The 26,045-nt window shown below is 36.9% G+C and overlaps 1 protein-coding gene across 1 annotated transcript in view; it reads right to left on the bottom strand.

The window, feature by feature from the left end:
- LRRC7 (leucine rich repeat containing 7) overlaps positions 1-26,045 on the bottom strand; it is a 114,158-nt gene that overhangs the window by 57,883 nt on the left and 30,230 nt on the right. Inside the window, exons 6-11 of the mRNA XM_026074542.1 lie at positions 16,873-16,936; positions 12,916-12,990; positions 9,833-9,977; positions 7,722-7,794; positions 2,902-3,031; positions 2,412-2,527 (exon numbers count right to left, since the gene is read on the bottom strand). Of these exons, the coding sequence (XP_025930327.1) occupies positions 2,412-2,527; positions 2,902-3,031; positions 7,722-7,794; positions 9,833-9,977; positions 12,916-12,990; positions 16,873-16,936 (603 nt within the window). The remainder of the gene's footprint in view (positions 1-2,411; positions 2,528-2,901; positions 3,032-7,721; positions 7,795-9,832; positions 9,978-12,915; positions 12,991-16,872; positions 16,937-26,045) is intronic.

The raw sequence follows: 26,045 nt of genomic DNA on the forward strand, positions 1-26,045 counted from the left end.
TGTTGTCCAAAGGYATGTTTAATACCTGTACTGATTTGAGAACACCTGAAGGTGCCTGAATTACTAATCTTGTTTTGTCCTTCCCTGAAACTGGATACAGTTGTTCACAGGATACAGTTGTTCAGGCTGAGGTGAGAGAACTGCTTCCCACCTCAAAAGGCAAAGGTCCTGTTCTCTTGCCTTCCTCATACTTTCCTGCCTAGGTGCACAGCCTCCGTCTACCTTTGGCTGGCTTCGGTGTTTGCCAGACTTCACTGCGAGCAAGTCCAACACATGAAGAGTGGCAGAAATCTAATGCAACAAGAAAAATCGCTTCTTGCCATTTCAGTGAGTTAAATCAGTTCAGTGACTTGTCCAGTGAGCATCTGAGTAAGCGCAAGGGAAGATGCAGGGCTATCAGCCAGCACCAAAGAGGGAGTGGGAAAGGACAGTGACATGCTCCTCTCCAAGGGATATCACATCATGGGGGAGCTGGTCCCATAATCAGCTTCCTCCAAAATGGAAGTCCCAATCTTCTCTTCTCCTGAGTAACTGGGGAAAAAGGAGTATGGGGTAGGATTGCTGTTTTGGTGGCAGCTGGCTGTCAAATCGGCTTGGTCAGAACAGGAAGCCTTGCATACTCTTACCCTCTCCACTGCCTCCTCCCTCTCTTGCCCCAGCAAGAGCACTCACGTAACCAGAAATTACTCATGTGAACACGTGCGTGAAACCAGTGGCTGATCTGGCTGAAAACTAACTTGGCAAAAAAAAAAAAAGAAAAAGGAAGAAAAAAAGAAAAGAAAAGACTCATCTCATTTTCTGCTTCCTCAACACCCTCATGGCATGATTACAGGTATAAGTAAGGAGCCCAGTGATCCAGCTCAGGCTGGTTTAATGCACCAGGGAATAGGCCCTGCAGCCACAGGGCCTCGGACCCCTGAGAGGCAGCCGCAGGCCAGTGCCGTCTCGTTGCTTCCCCATTCCCACGCTTGCTCTGTTCCTCCTCCCCCGTACTCCATGAGAGCTGTCCGTGCAGAAACAAGGTGGACCCATCAGTGGAACTGTCCATCTGAGAATTCACCATATTTCCAACAGGCTGCTTTCTACTGGATCGCTCATGTAATCGAGATCACTGTACATCTGGACAAAATCACCTAGTACAGGAAGGGTTATGGGAAGGCAGGAACAGCGAGGGGAAGCTGGACTGCCTTTGCTGGCAAGAATGCCAGCCGGAGGCACTTCCAAGTGTTGCAGTTTCGGGCACTAGCTGTACAGATAAAAGCACAAACATACCCTACTGTGGTGACACACTGAGGATCTCTAGGAGAGTACTGGAATCTGAAACCCAAAGTCAACAGACGCATGATTTGAGTCTGGGACTTGTCAGGTTAAAGTTAATCAGTTTGTGTTGGAACTATCCATTTTGGTCCGCTCAGTGTATTTTATGAGACACAATTTCAATGAGGAAAATGATCTAACAGAATTAAGTAAATAATTTTAAACAAATATATTACAGCCATTTCTACATTACTTCATTGTATATTTTATGTTTAACTTTAATTTCAAAAATAAAACTGTGCACAGTAAATCAGGCATAGATGTGCAAAGTCCTTTCCCAAATTTTTACTGATTACAGATGATAATTCCTGGTAACAAAATGGTATTCACCTACCATTTGTCATACTATTGAGCAACCTTGGATTTCTGTGTTCTACTGAAAATGAATATATTCTTGGAACATATGCATCTATAAATTTCAAGGATAAGACAGTCTTTTCTGATGCCTATGGGAGCAAGGGATGGGTATCAAGAGAGGCTCATTTTAAGTATGCCAGCACTTCTCAGAGGAACAGTCACATGCATAAGAACAGAAGAATTTGATATTTTCATGAAACCTTGGTCTTGCCCAAGGAAATAGAATTTTTTCTATTTTCTTTCTTTCTTTTTTTTTTTTTTTTTACATTTAATGATGTCCTATAAACTAGCCTGTCACAATCTTTTGATGAGGACACAACATAAAATATTATAAAGTTACACACAATTTTTAAGGCTAAGTGTTTATGTATATCAGTGACATTTTCACATGGAAACAGCAGGAGACGAGAGGTAAACAGGTTTTCATCTATGAAAATATACTGAGACCCAAATCTTGGCCTCATTGAAATTTTTCTTTTGACTTCAGTGGAACCAAGACCCAGTCACAAAGATAAAAAAAAGTTCAGGATTTTTTCTATATAGTTTAAATAATATAAATATATTACTATGGATTATATACTTTATACAAATATATTTTACATAAATAAATAAATTACATTAATATTTACATAAATAAATATTAATGAATATATTCTACATATATTTAAATGAAATAGCTTAAATATTTTGTAAATAAATTCTTCTAATACGGGTTAGGAAAATTACATAAACTATACCTGTTATCACTCAGATTTAACACCCTCAGCTTCTGCATCTGACCAATTTCATCAGGAAGAAATTCTAGCTTGTTAGAGCGCAGAGACATAACTGTTACGTTTTTACAGCTTCCAATCTATGGGAATGAAGAAAACAAAGATGTTAGGATACTCACTTTGATAAAGATTCTTATCACTAACTTTTTATGTCAGAAGGTGGCTAGATTGTGTCTTTACTTTAAATAACGAAGAGCAGAAAGTACAGAATCCAAAGTCAGAAAACAACACCCTTGCCAGTAACATCAGGGCAATGACTAGGGTTACTTGCACCACTCTTCTGAGTGACACTGTTGCCTTTAAATGAGGCTACTGAATACATAAGAAAGAGCTGGTCTTTCACATTGGGCAGAAACAATTGCTTTAACAGATATTTTGTCTGAGTAGGGATGAAATCTGAGGTCTATCACAAAACATATCAATTGGTAATTTAGAAACAGAATCAGCTTCTCACTTCTCTGGGCAATTCAGGAAGGAAATTCTCATCCACAGCCAACGTCCTCAGGTTATGAAGGTAGCCAATAGTAGAAGGTAAGGACTCTAACTCATTACAGCTGCAGTCAAATTCTTCTAATAGAGATAAACTGAAATTGTAAATACACTTGTTAGAGGTTATACAAAGGTTAGGTAATAAAAATTAACAAGCTAAAATCTTTCAAAGTTTTAAAGCATCACATTACTACAGACATTGTGCCCTGAAGAAGGAACAGGTATTACAGACTCCCACAGGACGAGTCAGTAACGATATGCTTTAGCAACTATTAGGAACGCTGTTAATCAACCTTACCTGGCAAGGCAGTTTAAGAAAGATCAAGTTAGTTAGTTTCCCAAGTTATCATTCTTATTATTTGTTGTGAGAAAGTATCCCAAGAAAACAGACAGTGACCAGGGCAATTCACACAAAACCAGATAACAGTCCCTGATCCAGAAAGTTTACAATCTTAACATACAAAGACGGACAACAGGTAAGCAAACACTGCAGCTGAGAGCAAAGAAAACAAAAGTGGAAAATGCCTCAAGGCATGTTTGAACCGATGTACTCGACATAATTTCTGAAAGGATCAGAAGTGAAAGAAGATGAAACTTGCATCCAAACTCAGCACAGTAATTTCAGTCTGCTCACAAAACAGACGACCCATTTTTTGTAAATGTGCTTATCTTTCACACAATGAAAGAACCTGCTAAAAAACAAGCTTGAAAGGGCATCTGTGTGGCAAAGACTGAAACAAAGCTAACCAAAATAAGTCATCTTCTCAGCATTTGATCATACCACTTAACTCACTAAATGCTTTTTTGCCAAGTCACTGATTTAAAACTGCCTGATAAGCGGAGCTGTGCACAGTAACCTGGTGTGCACCACTGTATTAGTAAGTCAAGTTCTCCCTTTACAAAAAATGAAACACTCCATTTCTGCCTTGTATTCTTTTCCTTATATTGTCCTATTCTGCCAAACTATGAAAAAAGAGATGGACCTTTCCTCCATGCAATCTGGTTTTTAGGAAAGAGGATGAAATAGAGATAGCTGGTAGGAATTCCTCTGTCAAACTGAAGTCCAGATTAGCCACAACTCGCAGCACCACCAAAAGGGCAGTATACACAGAGAAAGCACTCCTTTCTAATGCATGGGACTGGCAACCAGCATATTCCTACACCATATTATTAATAAAAAGGTTGTGAAATGAGTCGGAGGTTTTGTACTGAATCCCGAAAGAAAGGGAAAAGCCACCTTCTCTAACAGGAGCTGGCACCTATGCAGAATAAAAGCCAAGGAAAGGACAAGAGAACCGACAAAATCCAGAGCCCTGACAGTCGTCACTGTTTAACTTTCCCATCCAGCACTGCTCCTGAACGAAGAGGCCCTTCGAAGGCATGTTTCTGCACGTCAGCCAGCCACACAACCCCCAGCTCTTGCCGAGTGTTTGCTTTTCCCCAGCAGCAGCGGGGGAGCTCAGGCAACACTCACACATGCCAATCTCGCTTTGGTGATACAAGCAGGAAGCAATGACCTGACCTTTGCTAGTGCAAGTAACGCGAATACGTACCTAATATTAATTAGCTAGAAGCTGCACTGGAAGAAGATGCTAATTCCCATTCTGCCTGTCAAATATTCCAACAACATCAGCCAATTCATCATTAAAAACAAGCCTCCTACAGACCCTCCAACATCAGATAGAACCAGACCTTGTCAAAGACACGTAAGTGAAAACCCGTTGACGCTTAGCCTTTATCTGCTCCTTTTAACAGAATAACTAAAATGCACATATTCCAAATATGTTAAGCCTAAAACAGAACACGTTTCACTTTACACCTGCCCTTCGGRAATGCAGGGGTGAAATCACACAATCACTGCTCACCAGGAGTACACCCTGACAGGCACTACTGGAAAAGTACAGTTATCAGGGAAAGACTGTTTTGCAGGGAAATTATGCAACTTCCAGCCTCAGACCTGATCCTGACATCTACTGATTACCTTAAAAAATGTGTCTGGATATAAAAAATTGTTAAAATTAACACCGTACTGCTTATCCAAATCACTGAATAAAAGTTTTGTGACCCATTACAATTGCCATCAATCCCTGCTTGTGCTGCCCATTTTTTGCTCCACACGTATTACCTTTTTCTCCCAAGTGCGCTAATTAATAAAGCTAAACGGCAAGCAGTTATTTCTTCCCTGATGTATGTCAGCTTCTTGTCCGCTGACGGAGGGGCTATCTGCCCAAAAGCTTGTCTGTTTTTTTCCAAATGTGTTGCTTGATCCAAAAAAAGGTACTACCTCTCCTACAAACCTTGCTCCTCAGTATTTATGTGAGCCACAGCTGCAGGAATGGACCTTCATTATATGTTTAACTTACATCGATGAAACATTCGCCTAGCACAATACGCTGGCTCTTGAGCTACTGTGCAATTATCTGTGTCAGGGTCACAAATCTCCTACCCACAGAGCGGGAGTGTGGGCATTCGCTCAGGTCCTAGGGATACAATCTCCAGTCTTCGTGTCCAGCTTGGTAAAGCACTTAACAAAGGGGAATCCACTGATATTATCCAAAGAGGTTAAAGATAATCATATACTTAAATGTTTTATTAAAGTGGGGCTACTATGTAGAGTATCTTGCAGGGTCAAACTTTAAATGCCACCTAAAAGTTTGCCCTTTGAACAAGACTGCCAAAAATGAAGGTGACTGCTCCCTGTTAGCAATGTTGACTCAGTGTTAAAGTGGGCTGTGTCTCATCGTGAAATTGGTCCCTGGAGGGAGAGGTCCCTCCTTTACACATTGCCAATTTTTGTGAGACAAAAATATACTATATAGTGGGTACTATGACTATCATTTTGGAGAAAGAGACCCAGTATGGAAGTATCCAAACGGATGAGAGTCAGAGAAAGGAAGTTCATTTTGATGTGGGAGACACCGTCCTCATTAAATGAGAAAAAGTACTTCATTTAAAAAGCACAACCAATCATTCAAAAACAGTGTGATAATATTAGGTGATTAGCCTACTGTTCTGCAAAGACACTTTCTAGAGCAGAAGTATCCATCTCCTGAAATCTAATTAAGGTTCCACGACAAATAATACAGAACAGATACTAGGCAAAAAAAGAGAGGGGATCCCTTTCAATTCGAACAATTCAATCAGTAAGAAAGCATCTTCATGACAGGATTTTTAGAAAATGAACCTCCCCAAATTATTAAAGATAATACTGGTTATTATATCAACCATTCTGGATAATGTCCAGCACACTTTCAAGTGTTATGAGCTTTCACTGCCTGTAAAAACGTATTGCTACATGGAATGTTTGTATGATTTTCCCCTTTTGTGATTCACACAACCATTTCTTGATATACCCCATGAAAAACACACATATCTAAAGACATAGTAATAGTTGCACAGTAAGCCAAAACTGAGCTTTCAGTTGCTACAAATGTAATAGTTCACAAATTTAGACTTTTTTTTCCTGAATCTCAAATCAAAAGTTAAATTATTATTGAAAATAATACTAAAAAATAGGTGCAGGAGTAATAAAGTGCTGGCTATGCAAGTTAGAGATTATTGCCGTTCTAGAGACCTCACTGTACTTGGTGAATACCATCATATTCCAGGACAAGTCCAACTGAAGCCTTCAAGGCTTTAACTTTGGAAGCCTCAGAAAAGTCCTGGCTTAAGAAAACTACCTCTAATAAAGTACAGCTGGTTGAGCTAGAGCTTGCTGAGAGAGAAGAGTTTTTGTACCATGAACAGAGGGACAGAGTCGGAGTGGAACCGTGCTCGGGGACGCCACAAGGCACCACCTTCCCCTCTCCCCACATTTCGTGCTGACAGCACAGCATTTGTATGAGCATGTGCTGAGTCACACCAGACAGACAACTAACCATTGCTTCAGCTGAATTCTGTCTCTTCTGCATGACTACTACTGTGTGAGGTGTGAGGGAGATGATGAAAACACAAGAGCTAGCGCCGCAGAAGGTGGCCAGGGACCATGTACTCTAACAATTTTCCAAATGTCAGTTTATATTGCATTTCAGAAGTGAAATATGTAGAGGAAGTGGCATCTTACAAATGCCAATGTTAAAGATACTTTCTGCCAGGAAGGGACATGTGTAGAAGTCACATACTTGGAAGTAGGCGATTCTTTATATTGCTTCATTTCAATCCATTTTACAATAAATTGCAGATTTCATTAGCAGTAAGCTCAGGACTGTAGAGGAAAGCTCTCACACAGCAGTACAAGACAGAATTTTGCACCAGTGATCATATAATGTCTGACAAAATGATAGCTAAAGGGCATCATTAGAGCATATTGTAATAGGATTACTTATTTTGATGTATACACCTATGAAACTGTCATGACTTTTTCATTTAAGCTACTTCAATATCTTAAGAAATTTTCATACATATGAGGTTTACAGCCATTTTCTTTTCAGCATCAAATACTGGCTGTTGCTATGGAAACAGACATATTCCCCAAATACTTTTATTTCTTCTACTTTGGTTGCTCTAATCATCTAAATTGCAAGTGATTCATACAGAAAATACCTCTTTGTTCTTTGTCTTGGAAATTATGATACATTCCATCTTCCTACACTTATGCCGGTATAAGTCCACAGAAGTAATGATGTTGCTCCAAATTTAAACTGTTTTAAGCTGGTTATTAGGCATACATTTTGAAATTATTTTATAATTCAGTATTTCTTCTCATTTTTGATTTCAGAAGAAAAAAACAGTGCAAGCAGAAAACACATTTTTCTTAGTGTTAAAAATCTTGAGACTTATACTCACTTTCCAATTGCATTTGGCAGAATTGTAAGTTGATTGTCATCAACTTTTAACGTTGTAAGCCTTTTCAACAGTCCTACAAGACAGATCAGAATGTTTTAGTGACATATGCACAGCAGAAAGAAGTAACAGAAAAATATTTCACATTAATCTTCTTTTACTTTCTGTAAATATCCTTAAATAAACAGTGAATTCAACACTAAACAATTTAGATCTAGGTTTTAGAGAACATCTCTGCTTAGGACAGTAAACAGACACATCCTTGTCCCACTGCAAATGCATTTAATCAAAATGAAGCACTCATTAAATGTTGACCTGAACTGGGACAAGCAAAACATTAAGTGTATTTCTGAAGTCTTGGAAAGACGGTAGAAAAAGAATTGCATACAACCTGTGTAGAAGGGTATTTCTAATTATCTATTAATGTTTTAATCAATATATTAATGTTTTAATCAAATTCAAGTCCTTCTGTTGCTTTTCTAAGAAGATGTTCAGGTCCTAACAGGGCATAAGGCAAATTGTCTAAAGTAAATGCTAAACTTATAAAGCTTCACAATATGCAACTATAGACAGACTGAGAGACAGACAGTCTGAATTCTTTTGTACATACAGTTAATTCTTATCATTAATAGAGTTATTAAATACCTAAAGGTAACCAGATCCATAATTGTGTCACATTTGTTAAGAAGTGAATGACACTTCAGCTTTACCACTGTATAACAGCAGAAATCAATAAAACAGTAAAGACAGACAAGATGGGAAAATTATTGCATTTTAGTGCTTGAAACAGAGCTTTGTCAGAAAAAAAGATTTATGCTTTCTGGAAATAATTAACATTTCAAAATCTGTTTTTGCCCTGAAAGAATTCTGGAAACACTGAAATAGCATTTTTTGAAATGATTATTTGTAATTCATGTCGGGAATAATATAAATTAATCACATACATAGAGAAAAAAATATTAAATTGAATGTGCCATAACACAAAAGATGAAGCAGATAAAAAGTGTAATTCAAAGCGATACTTGAAACATTATTCAATTGCAAAACATTTTTGTTGAAAATTTTGTCAAAATCAATATGTTCCAACAAACATTTAAATTTCAACAAAATGCTTTTTATGAGGAAAAAGTTCTGCAAAAAACACGTTCATCAAGCTCTCATTTAAAAATGTTGTATTAAAATGCCTCTTTATGCCTTGCTTCAGTTAAATCTGTTTACCATTCAGTAATTGGAATTGGAAATAAGAACTGAATATATCTCATTGCAAGAAAGTATAATTAAAAATGAAAGCATTTATTCCTTTTGTACTGAAGCTAAATACACTCTAAAATCAATCCGCATATGTACATCAGAAGATTGTAGAACGCAAAAACTGGAATGCTTATGCTAAGTTATTATACAAGACTGAAATGGAAAAGAGCTGTAAAATACATCGAGTAACACTCATGCAGTGCAATATTACTAGTAGGCAATACTTATTGGAATTTTGAGTAGGATAATTTAAAATTAGGGATTTAACAGTTCATGTTCAAAGGGATGCACTTAGGAAAATGAAAATGATGATAATGATCTAGTGGGCTCATCTATTGGAAGCAATAGAAGAGGGGAAAGATCTCAGCGTTTCTGAAGAAACTATAGGGGATCAGGACAGCAATGAAATATCCGGTTGTATAGAGTGATATACTTACAGTCACTTACCTTCCACAAATTCTACATGCTCTAAAAATAATAAGGCAGAAATTCTATATATGCAAGATAGTCAGAACAGAAACAAAATGAAATATGACCTATTTCTTTGCTAAATGCTCCCATTTGGAATTACACTATTGTAACTTAGAGTGATAATTTCTCATAAGGCTTTAACTCTGTTAAGATAATCAGTATTATATTTACTTTTAAATTTAGATGAGATCATGCCCATGGCTAGATCAGATCTTTATTCTGACTTTACAAAACGGTCCTTATGACTGTCCAGGTATCAGATGTTTCAAACTCCTTTGGAATTTAGCAGTATTTCTTGTTCCAGGTTTTTAATAAAGTCTCATCACTACCGAAAAGATATAAATGAAATCCTTGATTGTAAAACATTACAAGACAGCATGAGCTTTTCTCACCTATGGAGTCTGGCAGTTGCTGCAACATATTGGATGACAATAGGAGATCTTCAAGTCCTTCGCACCCTGATATGTCCAAATCGACAGTTTCTATCCTGTTTTTTGACATATCCAGATACACCAGCTGCTTTAACTTCCCTATAGACTTAATAGCATGATACAAACAGTTTTAGTTGAACAGATAGACACTGCATGCCAATTTCTAAGTTTAATTAACAAAAGACAATAGTAATATAGGTTTATACTTAGTTATCTCAGCATGCTTTTTACAAGATTTATTTGACTGAAGCACTATCAATAATGGTCTAATATCATTCCTGTTCGGATAACTGTAAAAGGAAAGGTTGAAGTATGGGGCAGAGCAGAAAAAGAGTTTCTGTGTGGTTTAAAAAGATAGTGTGAAAATTCTAAGGCCTATTAAAATGCTGTTCATTATTGTTAAACTAGTCTTTATACTAGTTTATAAAGTCAGTTATACCAAACTAAATGACACATACCAAACTAGAGTAATTCACATGTTCCAGATTCATTAGATCTGCTGAAAATTTGAATTCTCAAAGTCATAAAGCTGTATTATTTCTTCAGCTGGACACAGATCCAAGGGACWTTTACTCACAATTCACTTCTATTCATACCAGCAGTCCTCAATGTCACTGATGCTAGACAGGTATGTAAAGATTTTCTGTGTCAAACTCATGGTCTGAATTTTGTAAATCTAAAATTAGACTTCAAATATTCACAGTTCAATTATGAGAGTTCAAGCCTAATGGTCCACTTCAAGAACAGAGTGTTTAAGCTGCAGCGATATCATCAACGAGCAACATGTTTATGACAGGAATTCTTCCTTGATTTCTCTTAAAAACTGTTTAGCTTTTATGAGTCTGAAGCCTGACAAGGTTTATTTTTAATAAACTACTGGGGACCAGTGGGTTTTGTACCAGCAATTTAAACTAGGACTGTCTACACCTCTGCCTGTAGAAGCAATCTGCTTCTTGATCAGTTATTGCAAGACTGTCACTTCATTCTTGACATGAAAGTTCACCAAGAAAATCAGCAAAAAGGACCTGTGATTTTCCTTAAGCTCATACACACTAAATGGACAGGTTTACATAGAGAGAGAAATTCCTGCTGGGGCTCCTCTAAATGAGCTGGATCTACCACCCCGCGGCAGAGCGGTGATGCAGCCCGAGGATCCCAAAGCAGGGGCGAGCGAAGGCAGCACCACCCTGACGCTGGGCTGCGACACTGGGCTTGCGAGTGCTTCCGGCCTCCGCAGTAAGGCGCCTAACCGTCACAGAGAGGTTAAACGAGGAATAGCAAACTTTAAGCTTTCAAACCACAAACCAAATAGCGGAATGCTTTGCATGGATTTTGGGAAGGCCACGGGAACCGCCTGTGAAACTGTATGAGTTCTACAAATGTTCGAACAATTGTTTGGGTTATTTACATAGGCTTTTAGTGGTTATTCTCTGTACACATGAAAAGGGCAGTTTCAGACAGCTCCATCTCCACGTACTTGCAGAACAATATAGACTACAACTTGCTTTTTCTCTCTCACCTTGCTGAGACCTATTCTCTGCTTCTAAGGAGGCAGTACCATACTATCCTTCATCAGATCCGAGTTGTAAAAAGGGAAAACCTCCCTTTCATCCCAACGTTTGCCATTCTACCCACACTAATATTTGAATGCAATTTTTGTTTTATTTCTGGTACAGACCACTTTTTTAACCAATTGATCAGCACTGGAAACCTGGCATGTCTCTAGATTATAAGATCAATTTTCAGTCTGTATTTTTTTTCTATTTTTAAAAGTTAAAATTTAAAATTCACTCTTTTTAACATCTTGTTTTGGGGAAGGCTTTAATGAAAAATCACCCAGGATCTTACTAGAATCAGATTCAGTAAACATAATTTATTCACTGTAACTAATTAAGTTCTTTGGGAGCCCAGTGTCATGATCTAGGGAACACCCTCAACTCTAAATGCCTTCTCTAGGAAGTATGCTAGCGCAGCAGGGGTGGTTTTGGAACACATGCACCAAACAATTTCATTGTGAAACTGAAAAGAAATAAAATAATGATTAGAACACTTGTTTCTTAATCTCCAACTGATTTCGGTATCAGCAAATGCTTTCAACTTCAGCTTGTTTTTTTTACTAACAAAGCATTCAAAAAGTGGATATTTGGACAGTAAGCGAAAATGATCATTTTCTGTGCAAACATTCTGCTCAACAAAAAATGAACACAAACAATTTATTTAAGATGAAAAACATTAGACAATTCAGAAAAGTGAATTTTGATTAATAAATGTTCAAAGCTAAGTGTTTTTCTTACAATACCTAAGCACATTTATGATATAAAGCTTTAGTGTCAAATTTTCCCTGCGCCAATGAAAAACATTATTGTGTGAAACATAAAATCAGTTGCTTCTGTGATAAAGTTTTAATGACAAGGGATCCCTTTTGCCTATCATAATCAGAGTAAGCATTTTAAACTGATAATCTCAAATAATTATGCCAATAAAAACTGAAAATCAGAGTTCTAGTGTGGGGTAGGAAGAACTAAGAAACAACTCTAGTATCTATCCATGACCATAATGTCTAGAGTTTTTAATATTTGTTATTCCATTTATAAAAAGAGTGTTTCCTAGAGGAATGTATCTTCATTCCACAGCCTCAGAATTATTTTTAGTATAGTTGAATCTGTATACACCATCCATTATCTTTAAGTTTAATTAGATTACTTAATATTTTCTCTTCTTTTTTAAAACTAATGCAGTTTTTTATAAAACACCTAGTTAATGCATGGTGACTGAGGAACCAAGAGCAAATAACTTCCCCTCACAATGAAAACTATGCAAGGCTTAAACAAACAGGCACATCTCCATTTAGACACTATCATGTAATAACACAACATTAAAAGTTTTTTATATGAAAGGCCATGCTGAGGCTTTTATTTCTTGATAATTAATGACAATATTAACTAGAAATATGTACCCATACATGCAAATGCATTTATTTACTTCAAGGTATATATTTCATTATATCACACAAGAATTTGATTACATAAAATAAATGTTCATACCCCAGGTAGTATCTGCAAAGAATTATTATCCATCCACAGCTCCTTCAGATTTTGTATTTGTTCCAGAACCTCCGGCTGAGGAAAAGAACAGATTGTATTATGGACAGTTAAGTAACTCTTTCCCACCCGCCCTGGTCCCTCCCCAGAGGTTCTCTGGTCATCTTCCTGTTTTAGAACCCACATCAGATAGTCAGAAATTTAACGACGGGAACCGCATACTACGTTAATTTAAATATATTATTGTTCTTTTTCAAAACTCATTAGGAATTTTAGAAACCTCTGAAAAAGAAACAAATACAAAGCCCTTAGAAGTTCTTTTTCCAAATAGGTCATTGGCAATATGCAGTTTACGAACAAGGCAAATAAGAGAAGTGAGAATTGTGGAGCTTCGCTGAAAAGAAAGACAAATCTCATCTTGCAGCACATGCTACACTCTGCCTTTTGCATAATTTATAGTCTTAAAAATAGCTTAACAATGGCAGGTTGCTGAATGCTTTCCAGGATATACCTCATACTACAATTTAATGGCTGCAACTGTCATATTCAGTAGTTCAAAATAGCAGCATGCAATGATCAAGCCTTAAAATTACAATAATATTAAACTTTGATCTAGGATGTTCTATTATTTTCAACATTAGAGGACATTATTGAGAGACACTGAAAAAAAGCAATTCCAAAAATTATTTTTCATTCATTACAGCTGCAAAAATCAAGAATTATCAGGCTGCAAATATTTTGATGTTTCAGCCTAAGCAGTACTTCTGTTTTTCATGAAACACTGTTTTCATATGTAAAAGAAGACTTTCAATTTGCCTTATTTATGTAAAGTTCTAGAAGATTTTTTTTTCAAATTTTGCCAGAAACTGAAATTAAGCATTTCATTTGGATCAGAGTGAATCCGATTCTAGCATTTTTGAARTTTAGAGTACTATTTCACTAGAATTATTTCAGCATAGCTGAAAAAAACGTGTCTGCCTAATAGCACTGCACCTTAAGAGAGACCTCTAATTATCTCCTGTGGTCAAACTACCTTGGAATATCGTAATTCCCAAAATAAATATGGTTTTCCTGTTGACCAAGTCACGTGGTACATTTTGGGAGGAGCTCCTTCTGGATGCATTGTAAGATAGAAAGGTACCTGCTAACCTTCGGTTTTACATGCAGTCACACAACATGTTTCTACTAAGAAATGATTAATCACCATTTTGAAGATAATTTATTTTGCCTCAGCTATCCCTATTGAAATTTTGTTGTCCTTTCATGGTTAAAATAACTTCTTCTAATTTCTAGGCTAAATCTATTGATGGTCATTCTATACTATTTGTTGTGATGATCAGTGGCTCTTTTTTTCTCCAGAGTGTTTACTGAATGCAGTTATCATAGATAATGATAATTTTCTTCCTCAACTTCAGTTTTCTAGAAAAAAACTTCTTTCAGTTTCCTCTCAAATCAAATACCATTTGATTTGATATTTCTTGAGTATGGATTATGGTATACCATAATCCAGATGACATCTCACCAACGTCTTCGTAAATGGTATTGAAACCTTCTTATTAGTCTCTCTTAGAAATGCTTCTGCTGATGCACTTTTGGAAAATATTTCCATTTTCCACATAGATTGCCACAGTTGAAGACTGACATTAATCTTTGATAAAGGCACATTACATTTTACCCTCTCTTCTTTTCTTTTTCTCCATGCCTTTAACTATTCTTTTTCAAAATTTGTCCTGAAGCCCTTCTRCTACTGAGACCAGACTCATGAAACTCTGAAAATAACTACACCAGGGCTTCCCCTCCTTTGCAGGCTGAGGTACTACAAGTGCTATTTATCATTTGTCTGGTGCCATTTTTTGACACTTAAAAAGATTGGAAGATTTAAAATCCTTGCCCCATAACTTGATTAACTTGCCCCATAAATGGTTATTTAATGCTGCAGTTTTCCCTGCAAGCCGTGTCACAGATTAAAGATTCCCTTCCTTGAGTACATTAAGTCATTTGAATATGGCTGCTATTTAGGATGTGCCAATTTCTATTTCAAACCCACGTATCTATCACATGATTTGAATAAACTTGTTTCCAGAAAATTAATGAACAGAATTACTTCATTTTTGCAACTACCTTTAATCTTAACCCCATGCCTACTGCACGAGACTGCCTGTCTGAAGAGCATCGGGCCTCCCAGTGCACCGCTGACAGGGATGGACCTTCAAAGAAGAAATTAAACTCTTCCACAACAACACAGTTCTGCGTAGTATTTGACTCCGATAATAAAGAAATTTCTATTGGAAACGAAATCAGATTTTCAGAACACATGAGAACAGGACCCCTCACAATCCTTTTCCCAGGTGATCTTCAGTTAAACCAGCATCACTTTTCCCACGACACCTTTGTACAGCCATGCTGCTCCCCTGCCTGTTGGTCCATTTTGGAGCYGGCATTTTGTTTTCATTCATGCATTTTTGGACCAGTTTCCTGAAAAAGCAACCCACTCAGGGACTCCGGCCCTAACAGCAGCCCGGGGCCGCTGGACTCCTGATTTATGCTTCTTACAAAACAGTACACTACAATGGAAAAACGGAGAATGAGGCTGAATTGATTTAAAGCAAAGACTACGGAAGCAGTTCCCACAAAGCCCCCATTCTGAACTTGAGAAACCTGAAATATTTTTGTTCATCAAAGTCCCAAAGAACACTTCTGAAAAATTCTGTTCTATGCAAAATAAAAAGATTACTACTTTTAATTAAAAGTCTGAGGTAAAAACAATTTATTTTCTCCTACGTAACACTATGAACTCCTAAACATGATCAGGGTTATAACCATAAGGGTAGAAGATAGAGCAGCGTATATAAACCAGATGCAGACTCTGCCAGAGCTTTTCTACTGCTAGAAGACTTTTCAGAATTTGTTTAACTGACATTATCTTAATTTAAATTAAAGTTACAAGAAATCTCACCCTAATAAAACAGTAAGCCCTGATTCAGAAGCATTAGTATTACAGGGTGTGCTCTGTGATCCCGGAGGGAACGCGGCTCCGTTCCCCGGGCAGCGGTTGGCACTGCATAGGCTATSGGCGGACCAGTCACACACACGCATTTATTTCCCCATCGCAGCAACAGCTCATCAAGCCACACTGCCATATCTTTGCAGTGAGTTTCACACCATTAATTTGTTTTCTTACAAAAGCAAAAGCCCTCCTGGACAGCCCAAGCAGTGATAGGTCTCAAACAGGATGAGGCAGCAGTTTTGCTAAGTTTTACTTCTCTTAACACCTTTACAGTTCCTGCAGGATAAAGTCAGGTTCTCCTTAATTAGGCATGGTTTAAAAYCCATCAGTTTAAACACCCTCATGCTGCTTCTGAGAAGCGTCTCATCCTTTACATGTAGCAGAAAGATACCTTAAGGGAACAGTAATTTTATACTGAAACTGGGAAAAATTTCCAAAAGCTACTAAATCTTAAGGAACCTAATTCACATCTCAAAGGTGACTTAGGGACAGACACGGACAATAGATCCCTGTATGACTTTTAGGTACTTAAGAGCATAACTGAAACTGCTTACGGTGTTAAAAATTTACTTCTGCTAATAGAAACTTCTAACTTATGCAGGACATAACGATAGGTTTTAAGAAATGAACTATAATAGGTATATAAACACTTGTGTATAAATACACAAGAATTTATAGTGAGATTACCAATTCATCTCACATTGAAGTATTCCAACATTAGCAACTGGCAGAAAGTGAGAGTCACCTGCGACCTTGATCTGAACTGCAGAAACTCGATGAAGCAGGTTGCAAGATCAGTATCTACCTCATGAATTATAGCAAATCTTCTACTCTACAAGCAAGTGCGACCATAACATGTAGTCACAATACCATAATGCCCTTTAAGTATAATTCCCCCTGGGCAGAGGGCCCAAACACACTGGCATTCTACTAAAAAATGATGCATTTCTTACCAGTTCAGAAAATTCATTATTGCCCAAATCAAGCCTCTCCAGTTGAGTCAGTTTGTGCATTGACCTGCAACAGATTAGGAGAACATATAAGATGAAATTTCTACTTGGAAACCGTGGGTCAAATTTTTCTCTCACATAAGAATAAAGCTCAGATAACACTATTATTATAAAAATAATTCCATCAGATTCACATTGATGCAACTAAAAACAATACACTTCATCTTTAAGACACATTAGCTGAAGCTGAACTAAAAAAGCTAGCAACAATTATTTTAGCATAAAAATAAACAAAAAATCTTTGTATAATTTAGCACAGTTGCTCAAGGAAAATGACACAGATTATACCTATAAGCAATTGAAAGTAATATATATTTTAAAATAAACATATATTTATTTAAAAATTTGTGATCAGCTTGTTTATACAGCACCAGAAAGTGTTTTGGCTCTTTATAGAAGAAGTACAAAGTATGGTTGTTACCTCCCTAAAACTGTGGTCTAACTTCAGTCACGAGGCAAAACATTTTTGTGAAAAGGACCGGTAAAAGCCTACACACTAAACAAATCCGGCTTAGATACGGCTTGTTTGGAGTATTTGTGCTGCATTTAAGTGAATGCACTGAGCGGATGCGGGTCATCTCCTCTCTGGTGACTGTGTCATTACTCGGCTGTAGTGTGGGTGACCTGAAACACGGCCTCCATTTCACTTAGAAATAAGCAAACCGTCACACCGAGAAGCAGCGGCGTTCAGTGGTACCCAGTGATACTTGCCGCCTGGCAGCACTCTAAGAAAAGTCTATCACTGCGAACAGATAAACATCAGAATACAGGTTTCTAATTAAACTAACAACCTGAGAATCAAACTCTTGGTTTGCTGCACAGCACATCGGGGCAAGCACTGTTCTGCCGGTGCAGTTGGCGGCACAGCAGCGCGCCAGGGGGACGCTGTGGTCCGCGGCGCCGCGGGCGGCCGGAGGAACGCGTTGCGCTCTGCYGGCGGGCGGCTCCCTGAGAGCCCCCTGTGCGCAGCCGTTCCTCCGAGGGCACCAAAGGCTTCGCACGGCCTCTGCTCCAAAACACTGTGTGCAAACGACACAGTAAAACTGAGCGAAGCAGCTTATCCTTCTCCAGAGCGTTATGAAAGGCAGAGTCAAACGGAGCGCACCGCAGGAGAGTGAACCGAAAGCTAATGGCATTGACCGTGCGTTATGCAGCGAGGGTGCGAATGAGGAATAATCTGGATTTACACCTGTGCCTGACGACCACCTAATAGCAAAAAAGGCACTTTCATTGCTTGGGCTCAGGTGACTCAAACTGTGAAATAAAGAGGAAAAGCAAAAAAATGACTAAAAGGGCTTGAAGAAATTCTGGATTTAGTGAAATCAGTGAAATAAATCTCTCAGGTTTCTCTCTGAATTTGTGCTGTGAGGAAAACTGGTTATCTCAAGTATAGCTTTAACTGCTAAAAGCACAGATCATACCACATATGGACTGTTAAAAGCATTTAAAATCTACTAATTTTGAATATGGGCAAACTTTTAAAACCTACATAGAAGTTTTAAAATGCTGCACTGAGAACATACGACAGCAGAGGCACTGACTTAAAGAAGTAATACCAAAGCAACAAAGGTATTTTCAAAATAGAAGGGAAACTGCTGAGGGAGTTGTTGCAGAACTGAACAGGCTAAAAGGAAGGCAAAACTGTAACGTCGTTAAACGGAATAGCTGTTCTGCTCTTGTGCAGTGTACAACTTTGCCCACACTGGAAAAAATAAGATTATTCTAAAGCTGATTTAATACATGACACACAGATACTATTTGCTACTCCATGCTTTTCCAAAATGTTAGAATCTCGTATTTGTATGAAATTAAGATTAGGAAGATTCGATTCAAAATCACTATGCATTAGAGAGTAAGAATAATGTTCTCATTTGAACACATCGATCTTGATTGCTTATGATGGTTGACTTCTTAAAGTTAGTAAATGATTTCACAATAGAGCACTCAAATTAGTGCCTTAATTTTAAAAAAAGATTACTAAATCTAAGCCAAATAGCTTTATAAATATTCCATAAAGATTATCTATAGTTTTTACTCATTTTTGATAACTCTGATCATTTAATGAGGATTTTCTTCCAGGTCTTTTAATGAAAATACTGCACTATCCATTCCAGGCACTAACTCTGCTGGGGACCCGAGAGCTCTCGCGAGACTCGTTCCAGGGAGCAGCCCTGGGCGCTGGCACTCGACCGTCCCTGCTGCTGCATAAGTACGAAATGGTTCTTCACACAGTTTTGGCTCCTACCAAGGAGCTCTGCCCCCAGCAGAGCTCGTGCCACGAACATACGTTTGGGTGACAGCCTGGGTCAGGACCATTTCCAAAAAGCAGACAGCATGACTACCCTGTTCTGGATAAAGTGCAAATTTAATTAATAAATTAACCACTGCCTGCCTTTCTGTGAACAAAACTGGAACAGGATATTACCTGTACTGGAGGATTTCTTTTTAAGCCCTGGTAGACCAACATGCTCTAAACACAGTTACTGATTTTGTTAGTAGTGGTGTAAAAAAGAGGATACAAATAATTAAAGAATTTACTACTAACTGCAACAGCCAGTTCAGAAGCCTTCTGAGGTATTCAAAGCTGATGCTAATCCAAAAAAATAGCACAACCCACAACTGGCACCCAGCACATCTGCTCCCTATCCACCCGTGAAGGAATATCTTTGACGCAGTGAAAAGTACAGAGTGTACCATTTCTTAATACTTTTAATTAGACAACTGGTTTCATTTTTTGTTGTGCATTATTAATAAATTTTTTACACTCATATCAGTTATACCCAAATAAGCACTGAAGTTGCTTACACTGCACCAAGTAATAAAGATTTGCTCAGAAATGATCTATTTCTGCTGTTGATGACTGACTCAGTAGGATTCACATACGGAAAACCAGGAGTTTAACCGAACAGAGCACATTCGCTACAGAAGGCATTGACGGACGACGAACATAGCACTGAAAGATGGAATTTTTACATTATGCTTTGCAAAGTCTGGATTTTAGGGGTTTTTGCTCAATCAAGGTTAGAAAGTGAAGCAGTATTTGATTGCGATGTTGATATAAAGAGAGGTTGTGAGCACAACATTTCTATTCAGCACAAACTATGGACAGCTACTTCTGTAATCATGCTTAATCACACTTGGCAGAACTTGAACTACTCCATTTYTTCAAAATATCTCAAATTTCATCTAAAAATAATTTAAACTTCTGTTCCCACATTTATAAGACACTTTTGAAGTATGAACTGATTGTAGCTAAAGTGGTTTTGTCTTACTGAGACTGAACACAGCTTAGATAACGACAAGTTCTTGGTATTCACTAAAAAAGTAAAACTCAATTTAGATGATTATTCATGTCCCCAGAAACCAAACTTTTACTTATTGTTCAATAATATAAATCACATTAATCACAGCTACCGAAACAGGAAGAGAGAATAAGATTATTTTTCCCAAAGCATTATGAATTACACTGTGTAGAAACCAGTCCAGCATGGTCTGCAAAATTTAGACACACTGCTAGTGCGGTCCTACGGTGCCATCAGGAGTAAAAGCAGCACCTGGTGTTTTCTACTGCTGAACTAGACAACATAGAGTTTACTCATTTCTCAGACACTTATCCTAGAGAGGAGAGTTCAGGATTTTTTTTTGGTTGGTTGGGTTTTTACTCTCGGACCCTTGCTTGCCTTCCCAAAGATGTATAGTGACTTGCAGGGCTGCCGTCCAGGCCGCCCGCTGCCAGCTGCCCCTGAGCCTGAGCTGCTGGCTGGGCTGGGTGGAAGGAAGGAGGGAAGGAAGGAAGGACAGACGGACGGACTGCACACATTTTTCAGTGCTGCAGTGACATTCCCTAGCGAGGGGGGAGTAACAGCTGAATCGGTTTCTACACAGTCGTGCTCAGAAGATCCATCTACCTCTAGATAAAGGAAACCCATTTCATTCCTGATAGGTTCTGTATCTTTTCCTTCAAGACACTTTAAACGACACAGCCACAGTTTCTCTTTTGCATATGGAAGAGTAATGGCTTTTTTCTCTGAGTTATTGTTTTTTCCAGGGTCTAACATGTCCTCATTTATTTGAGCTGATGTTTATAATTTTTTTGAGAAGACCCCAGGGATATGAGGATTAAAATAAAAGTACAGGACATAAAGTATCATGAAAATTAATGTGAAATAAAGTTACAGACCATGCTAAAGTAATAGAAGAGAGCATGATGTACTTATTAGATTTATATAAGTATCGAAGTATCAAAATTCATAATCTCTTGAAAATTTGAAGACTGTTTTGTTTAGTCCATTAGTGAGATCAGAGACAGAGCTGGGAGTCAGATCGGGATGACTACGGCGTTTAGACTGTGGTTGTGGACCGACCCCATTTCTAACTTTTTTAAACATATTCCTAAGAAGGTATACAAAAAGCGTTTTATGTGCTACTAAATACAACAATTATTAAAAATGATCCAATCATATGAACCCTATTAATGTAACGATGAAAATGACTTCCATAATCTACTGCTATAGTTAGTATTTGTATTTGAAGATTTCCCACTGTTTATCTATTTAAATGAAATACTAATTTATAGTCTGATACGATACCTGAGAAATGTAAAAGGCATGCACTTCCTAAGAACACGCTAAAATTATTTTCTTATACCAGCATCCAACACACATTTTTCTTTAAGAAGAGCAAATATAAAACGAATCTTCAAAATTGACAGGGCTTAAGTGAGACATGTGCCCATCATYGGCTGCACGCAGAAACTGTACGCTTAAAAGTACATGATGGCAAACTTGGAAAGTTTAAATGATAAAAGTCTTAACTGATGGGGATCTAAAACATCAACCATTTAATCTCTGCAGATTGTATCAGAAGTAAAACTGGTTATAAAAGATGCTGTGGCTAAAAATTTTACACTTTTTTGTCATTCAAATTATGGAAAACTGAGGTTGGGATGAAAGCTAGGTAGAGAATATCAATATGCATTTATTAAGTAAAACCTTTACTTCATATTTATTTTCCTAAAGTAGGAAAAAAAAGCAATTTCACAGAAATACAATTGCAGTTCTTCAGTAGCAGACTGAAGTATTTCTTGCTAGAGATCAAGGAGCTAACTCAAAAATCAAAAAGTATGTAGGTAAACAAATATTTGGCTCTCAAGTTTAAGAACGTGTATACTTTATATCTTTTCTTTAATTAAACAGGTACTTTGAATAACCTACTTACTTTCTTCACCTTTCAGTATAACTTCAAGGAATGAACAGTAGGGTCATAAATTAAGATCAGGTAACAGATATGCTTCTGTAAACTACAGAAATTAACGTTCTGTAGAGAAGAGTTGCTAAATATGCCCAGGTCTCTCAGGCAAATAGTTCACCCCTGCACAAAACGAGTAATCCCCTTTGACAGAACCAGGTGTCTTTCATAAATAGGTCATTATCTTTCACATAACATGAACTGCAGTACTTTCAAATGCAGAAAATTTAAGATAGATAATATAATAAATACCCATTCATTTACACAACAGTTCTGCAAAGTGCCATGCCAAATCCTAAAGACCTTCAAAATTCAAGTTTGAACACTTTTATAGTACTGGTAACATCACGGCAGGACACGTACCTACAACACTGAATTCTTCAGTGCTTTCTGCGTTACTGTGGGTTTATCTTTACGGTTTTCTGAAATGTTCTTCTACTGGTTCATTATTGTTTTTTGTCCAATTTTATACAGTCTCAGTTTCCTGTGAAGTCTCTGAGCAAATAGGTTATTTCTGTTGAGCATTTTGGAAACACTCAGGAACAGGCACGGTTTACTTTCAGAATCATTTTTTGTTTGACACTGCCAGCCCCCCTAATACAGATGAATTCAAAATAACTTTTTTTTAATGCCTTCTGACAGCTCACCTATTTCATACTCACTCGAGTTCACTGTTCTACATAGTTTTTTTATGTTTCTTTTTCCTGTCCCACAGCTATTGCATGTCTCTTTTCCAATATATTTTCTCTTTTCCAATATATTTTCCAACCTATTTGATCAATCYTCATGAAAGAGCTTTTAGACAGGAAAGTGAGAGACACTTTTTGCTTGTTTGCTAAAACAGGTGGCAGCTGCGCACACAACTTTGACGGGGTTACCACCTAAATTAAAATTAAATTAAAGTAACAAAGTGCTAACTACAAGCTAAAAAATAGAAAAATATGTTGTAGTTTAAGCCTATAGCACAGAAGAGTTAAATCAGACACTGTTCTGCAACAACAGTTTAATAACAATGAATATAGCTATGATCAGTCAAGGCTTAGCACACATTCTTATATAGAAAGGGTTTTTTTTTTTATATATATATTATATACAGATCTGCTTTTTTYGTCAATATTATAAACCTTGATTCATGCTTCTTAACTCCTAATCTGCTTCTTAATGCATTTTAATTCTTATAATATTATTTACTTCCAATTATTGCTAATACAAAACCAGAAGGAATAATGAATATATATTTTGGATTTTTCAGTAGTAAGCCTTCAGTATGCAAGAGTAGGTGGAGGGCTGAAGGCATTCGAGAAGCCAAAAGCCTTTCCCTCGCACAGCACACCAGGACGCTGAGGAAGGGCAACGAAGTCACCTGGACAAGGCGAGTGTTTTGCATCCTTTCCCCCAAAGGAGTCTGTCTTACATTATATTCTCCACTAAAATTCTAGCTAAAAATGTTTTAAATAACCCAGTCCTCTAACATTGTTGTACTCCTCTATGGAAATTTCTTGCAAAATCTAACTTAAATTTTACAAACGCAGACAAAAGCTAAGTTTAGTAGTTTAGTAACTAACATACTCAGTTCATTTATACTCCTTTTCTCTTTAAATTATGCATAAATCCTGAAAAAGTTTGTCTGATCTAACTCGCCCCTCCTAACAATAAAAGTTTATATGTATTAGAAAACTTTCCCCACTGCGTTCTGATTGTTAATCTAGTTTAAACTTATGCCTATTTAGATACAAGTTGTAAATATCATATACAAATTTTTAAATTAATTGAACTTAATGGTGTAATTAGTTACATTCATGACTGCAAACACTTGATTACTAAGGACAGTCTTATTACCATACAGAATATCATTAATTTTACGAGAATTCTTCACACTAATGTGTGCTATCCATGGCAGTAAGCTTTTGCCAGATTGGACTGAAAAGTGCTTACACTTGCTTGTCCATAATTTACCAACTGCTGTTTGGAAATTGAAATATTTTTGCTTAAAATAAATAAATTTGACCCGTTTGAAGACTAGCAGCCTAGCAGCGCGCACACTCTCAGCCTGAGCGACAAGGTTGTCAAAGGCATTTGACACATTACAAGAGTTCTTTCAATAAATCCTGACTGCAGGCTTCACTCATCAGCATCATACAAAGGTTTGATAGCCCAGGAAACGTATTTCAACATGCTAAGYGAGCACTACAACTTCACAGTTATTTACACTTGCAATGTTACAAATTTTTCAGTTATAACAACTATATACAGACTCGCAATCATTACTTAGTACAATGTCTTTACAAGTAATAGCAGAAAACGTGACATATTTTTAATAGGCAGTTCTAGCACAAAGATCTTTATCTTAAAGTTACTGAAAACTTCTAGTATTAAATTTCCCCATGCCCATATAAACAACATGCTCCAAGCAAAAACACCCACAAAACTGAGGAACTACCTGCTAACTTGGGACTGGAAACCAAACAACAATATTTCTCTGTTATTTACATATATACTTACTTTCTGTTTAGACATACAGAAAATAAATATTTTGAAATGTGAAACTCTGAAACATTTTAAAGATGAAATGATTGGTAATTTTAAGTTACAACCAAGTTTGTTCTGTGCAAAAAAAAAAAGAAAGAAAAAGCTAAAACTTCTTTATTTCGTACCGTTAACTACCTCTGGACAAAACATGTAAAAGGTTTGTTGTACATTACTGTAAATTCATCTTAAAAGGCAACTTTTTAAATACAACTTTTACATAGTGCTTTGCATAATTTCTAAAAGCAGTCAAAGTTTCAGAAACTAACGTGTGTGGAGGCGGATTAATTTCAGTTAGCTGGTACTATATCAAAAGATAAAGCACATTGCCAAATGTACCCAATGAAATATTGTCTGAGATTTTCCATTACCTTGTGATATTTTTATCCCTTTCCTATAATCACTTATATTTTTCTTATGAAAAGATTCATTGTATTTTTTTTATGTGAGGTCATTGTATAAAGGTGGAACAGGAAAGGTGCAATTATGAGTAATGCTCAGTTAGATATTCATTGCTTAAATGATGTAATGTAATTTAATTAATGTGATAATAAAACTTGCAGCCAAAATTTTCCCATAAATCTTTATCCATATCACATTTGGACCTATTCTTCTATTCATAAGTAACTGCAAGAATTACACAGAGATTTGATTCTCGGCTACTGAAGTAAATGTGAGTTTTCCCACAGACTTCACTGAAGGTTCAGAATCAGGGGTGTGTGTGTGTGTGTGTGTGTGTGTGTGTGTGTGTGTATATATACACACACACACACACACACACACATATATACATATATATGTTTTTTTTCCACAATAAGGGAAACTGGTTCACAAAAAATGAAAAATGTGTTTAAACCAGCTTAGAGAGTTTATTGAACAGTTGGTGAAAAATCAACATTGCTTACAACAGTATTAATAACATTCACACTCCATAAATTATAATTCACATTTTACATTTTCAGTGGTATTTATTATAAGTTACTCTAATCACATATATTGTCTAACGTAACTTTCTCACGTTACTGCTTTTCATTTTGGTTGCCCTTTTCAGACTACGGTTACCTASACATTGTAAACACTTTAAATAAACAGGAAAATGCCTTGGTTTTACAGTTCTGGAAAAACAAATGAGTCAACCGCCACAGATTATTTTGATGAAATCATGGTATTGTCATCAAAATCCTGGTTAGTAATTCTGATAGATTATGAAACCTTCAATCACAAATTTCTAACCATAGCTGAATTTTTCCACATACTAAGTATTGTATTCATGAATGACAGAAATATCTGTGATAGCTAAATTCATGAGTAAAAAGCAGTAAATCAGAGACATGTTTAGATTT

This window comes from Apteryx rowi, unplaced genomic scaffold (assembly GCF_003343035.1).
Source record: "Apteryx rowi isolate R43461 unplaced genomic scaffold, aptRow1 scaffold_39, whole genome shotgun sequence".
Classification (NCBI taxonomy): domain Eukaryota; kingdom Metazoa; phylum Chordata; class Aves; order Apterygiformes; family Apterygidae; genus Apteryx; species Apteryx rowi.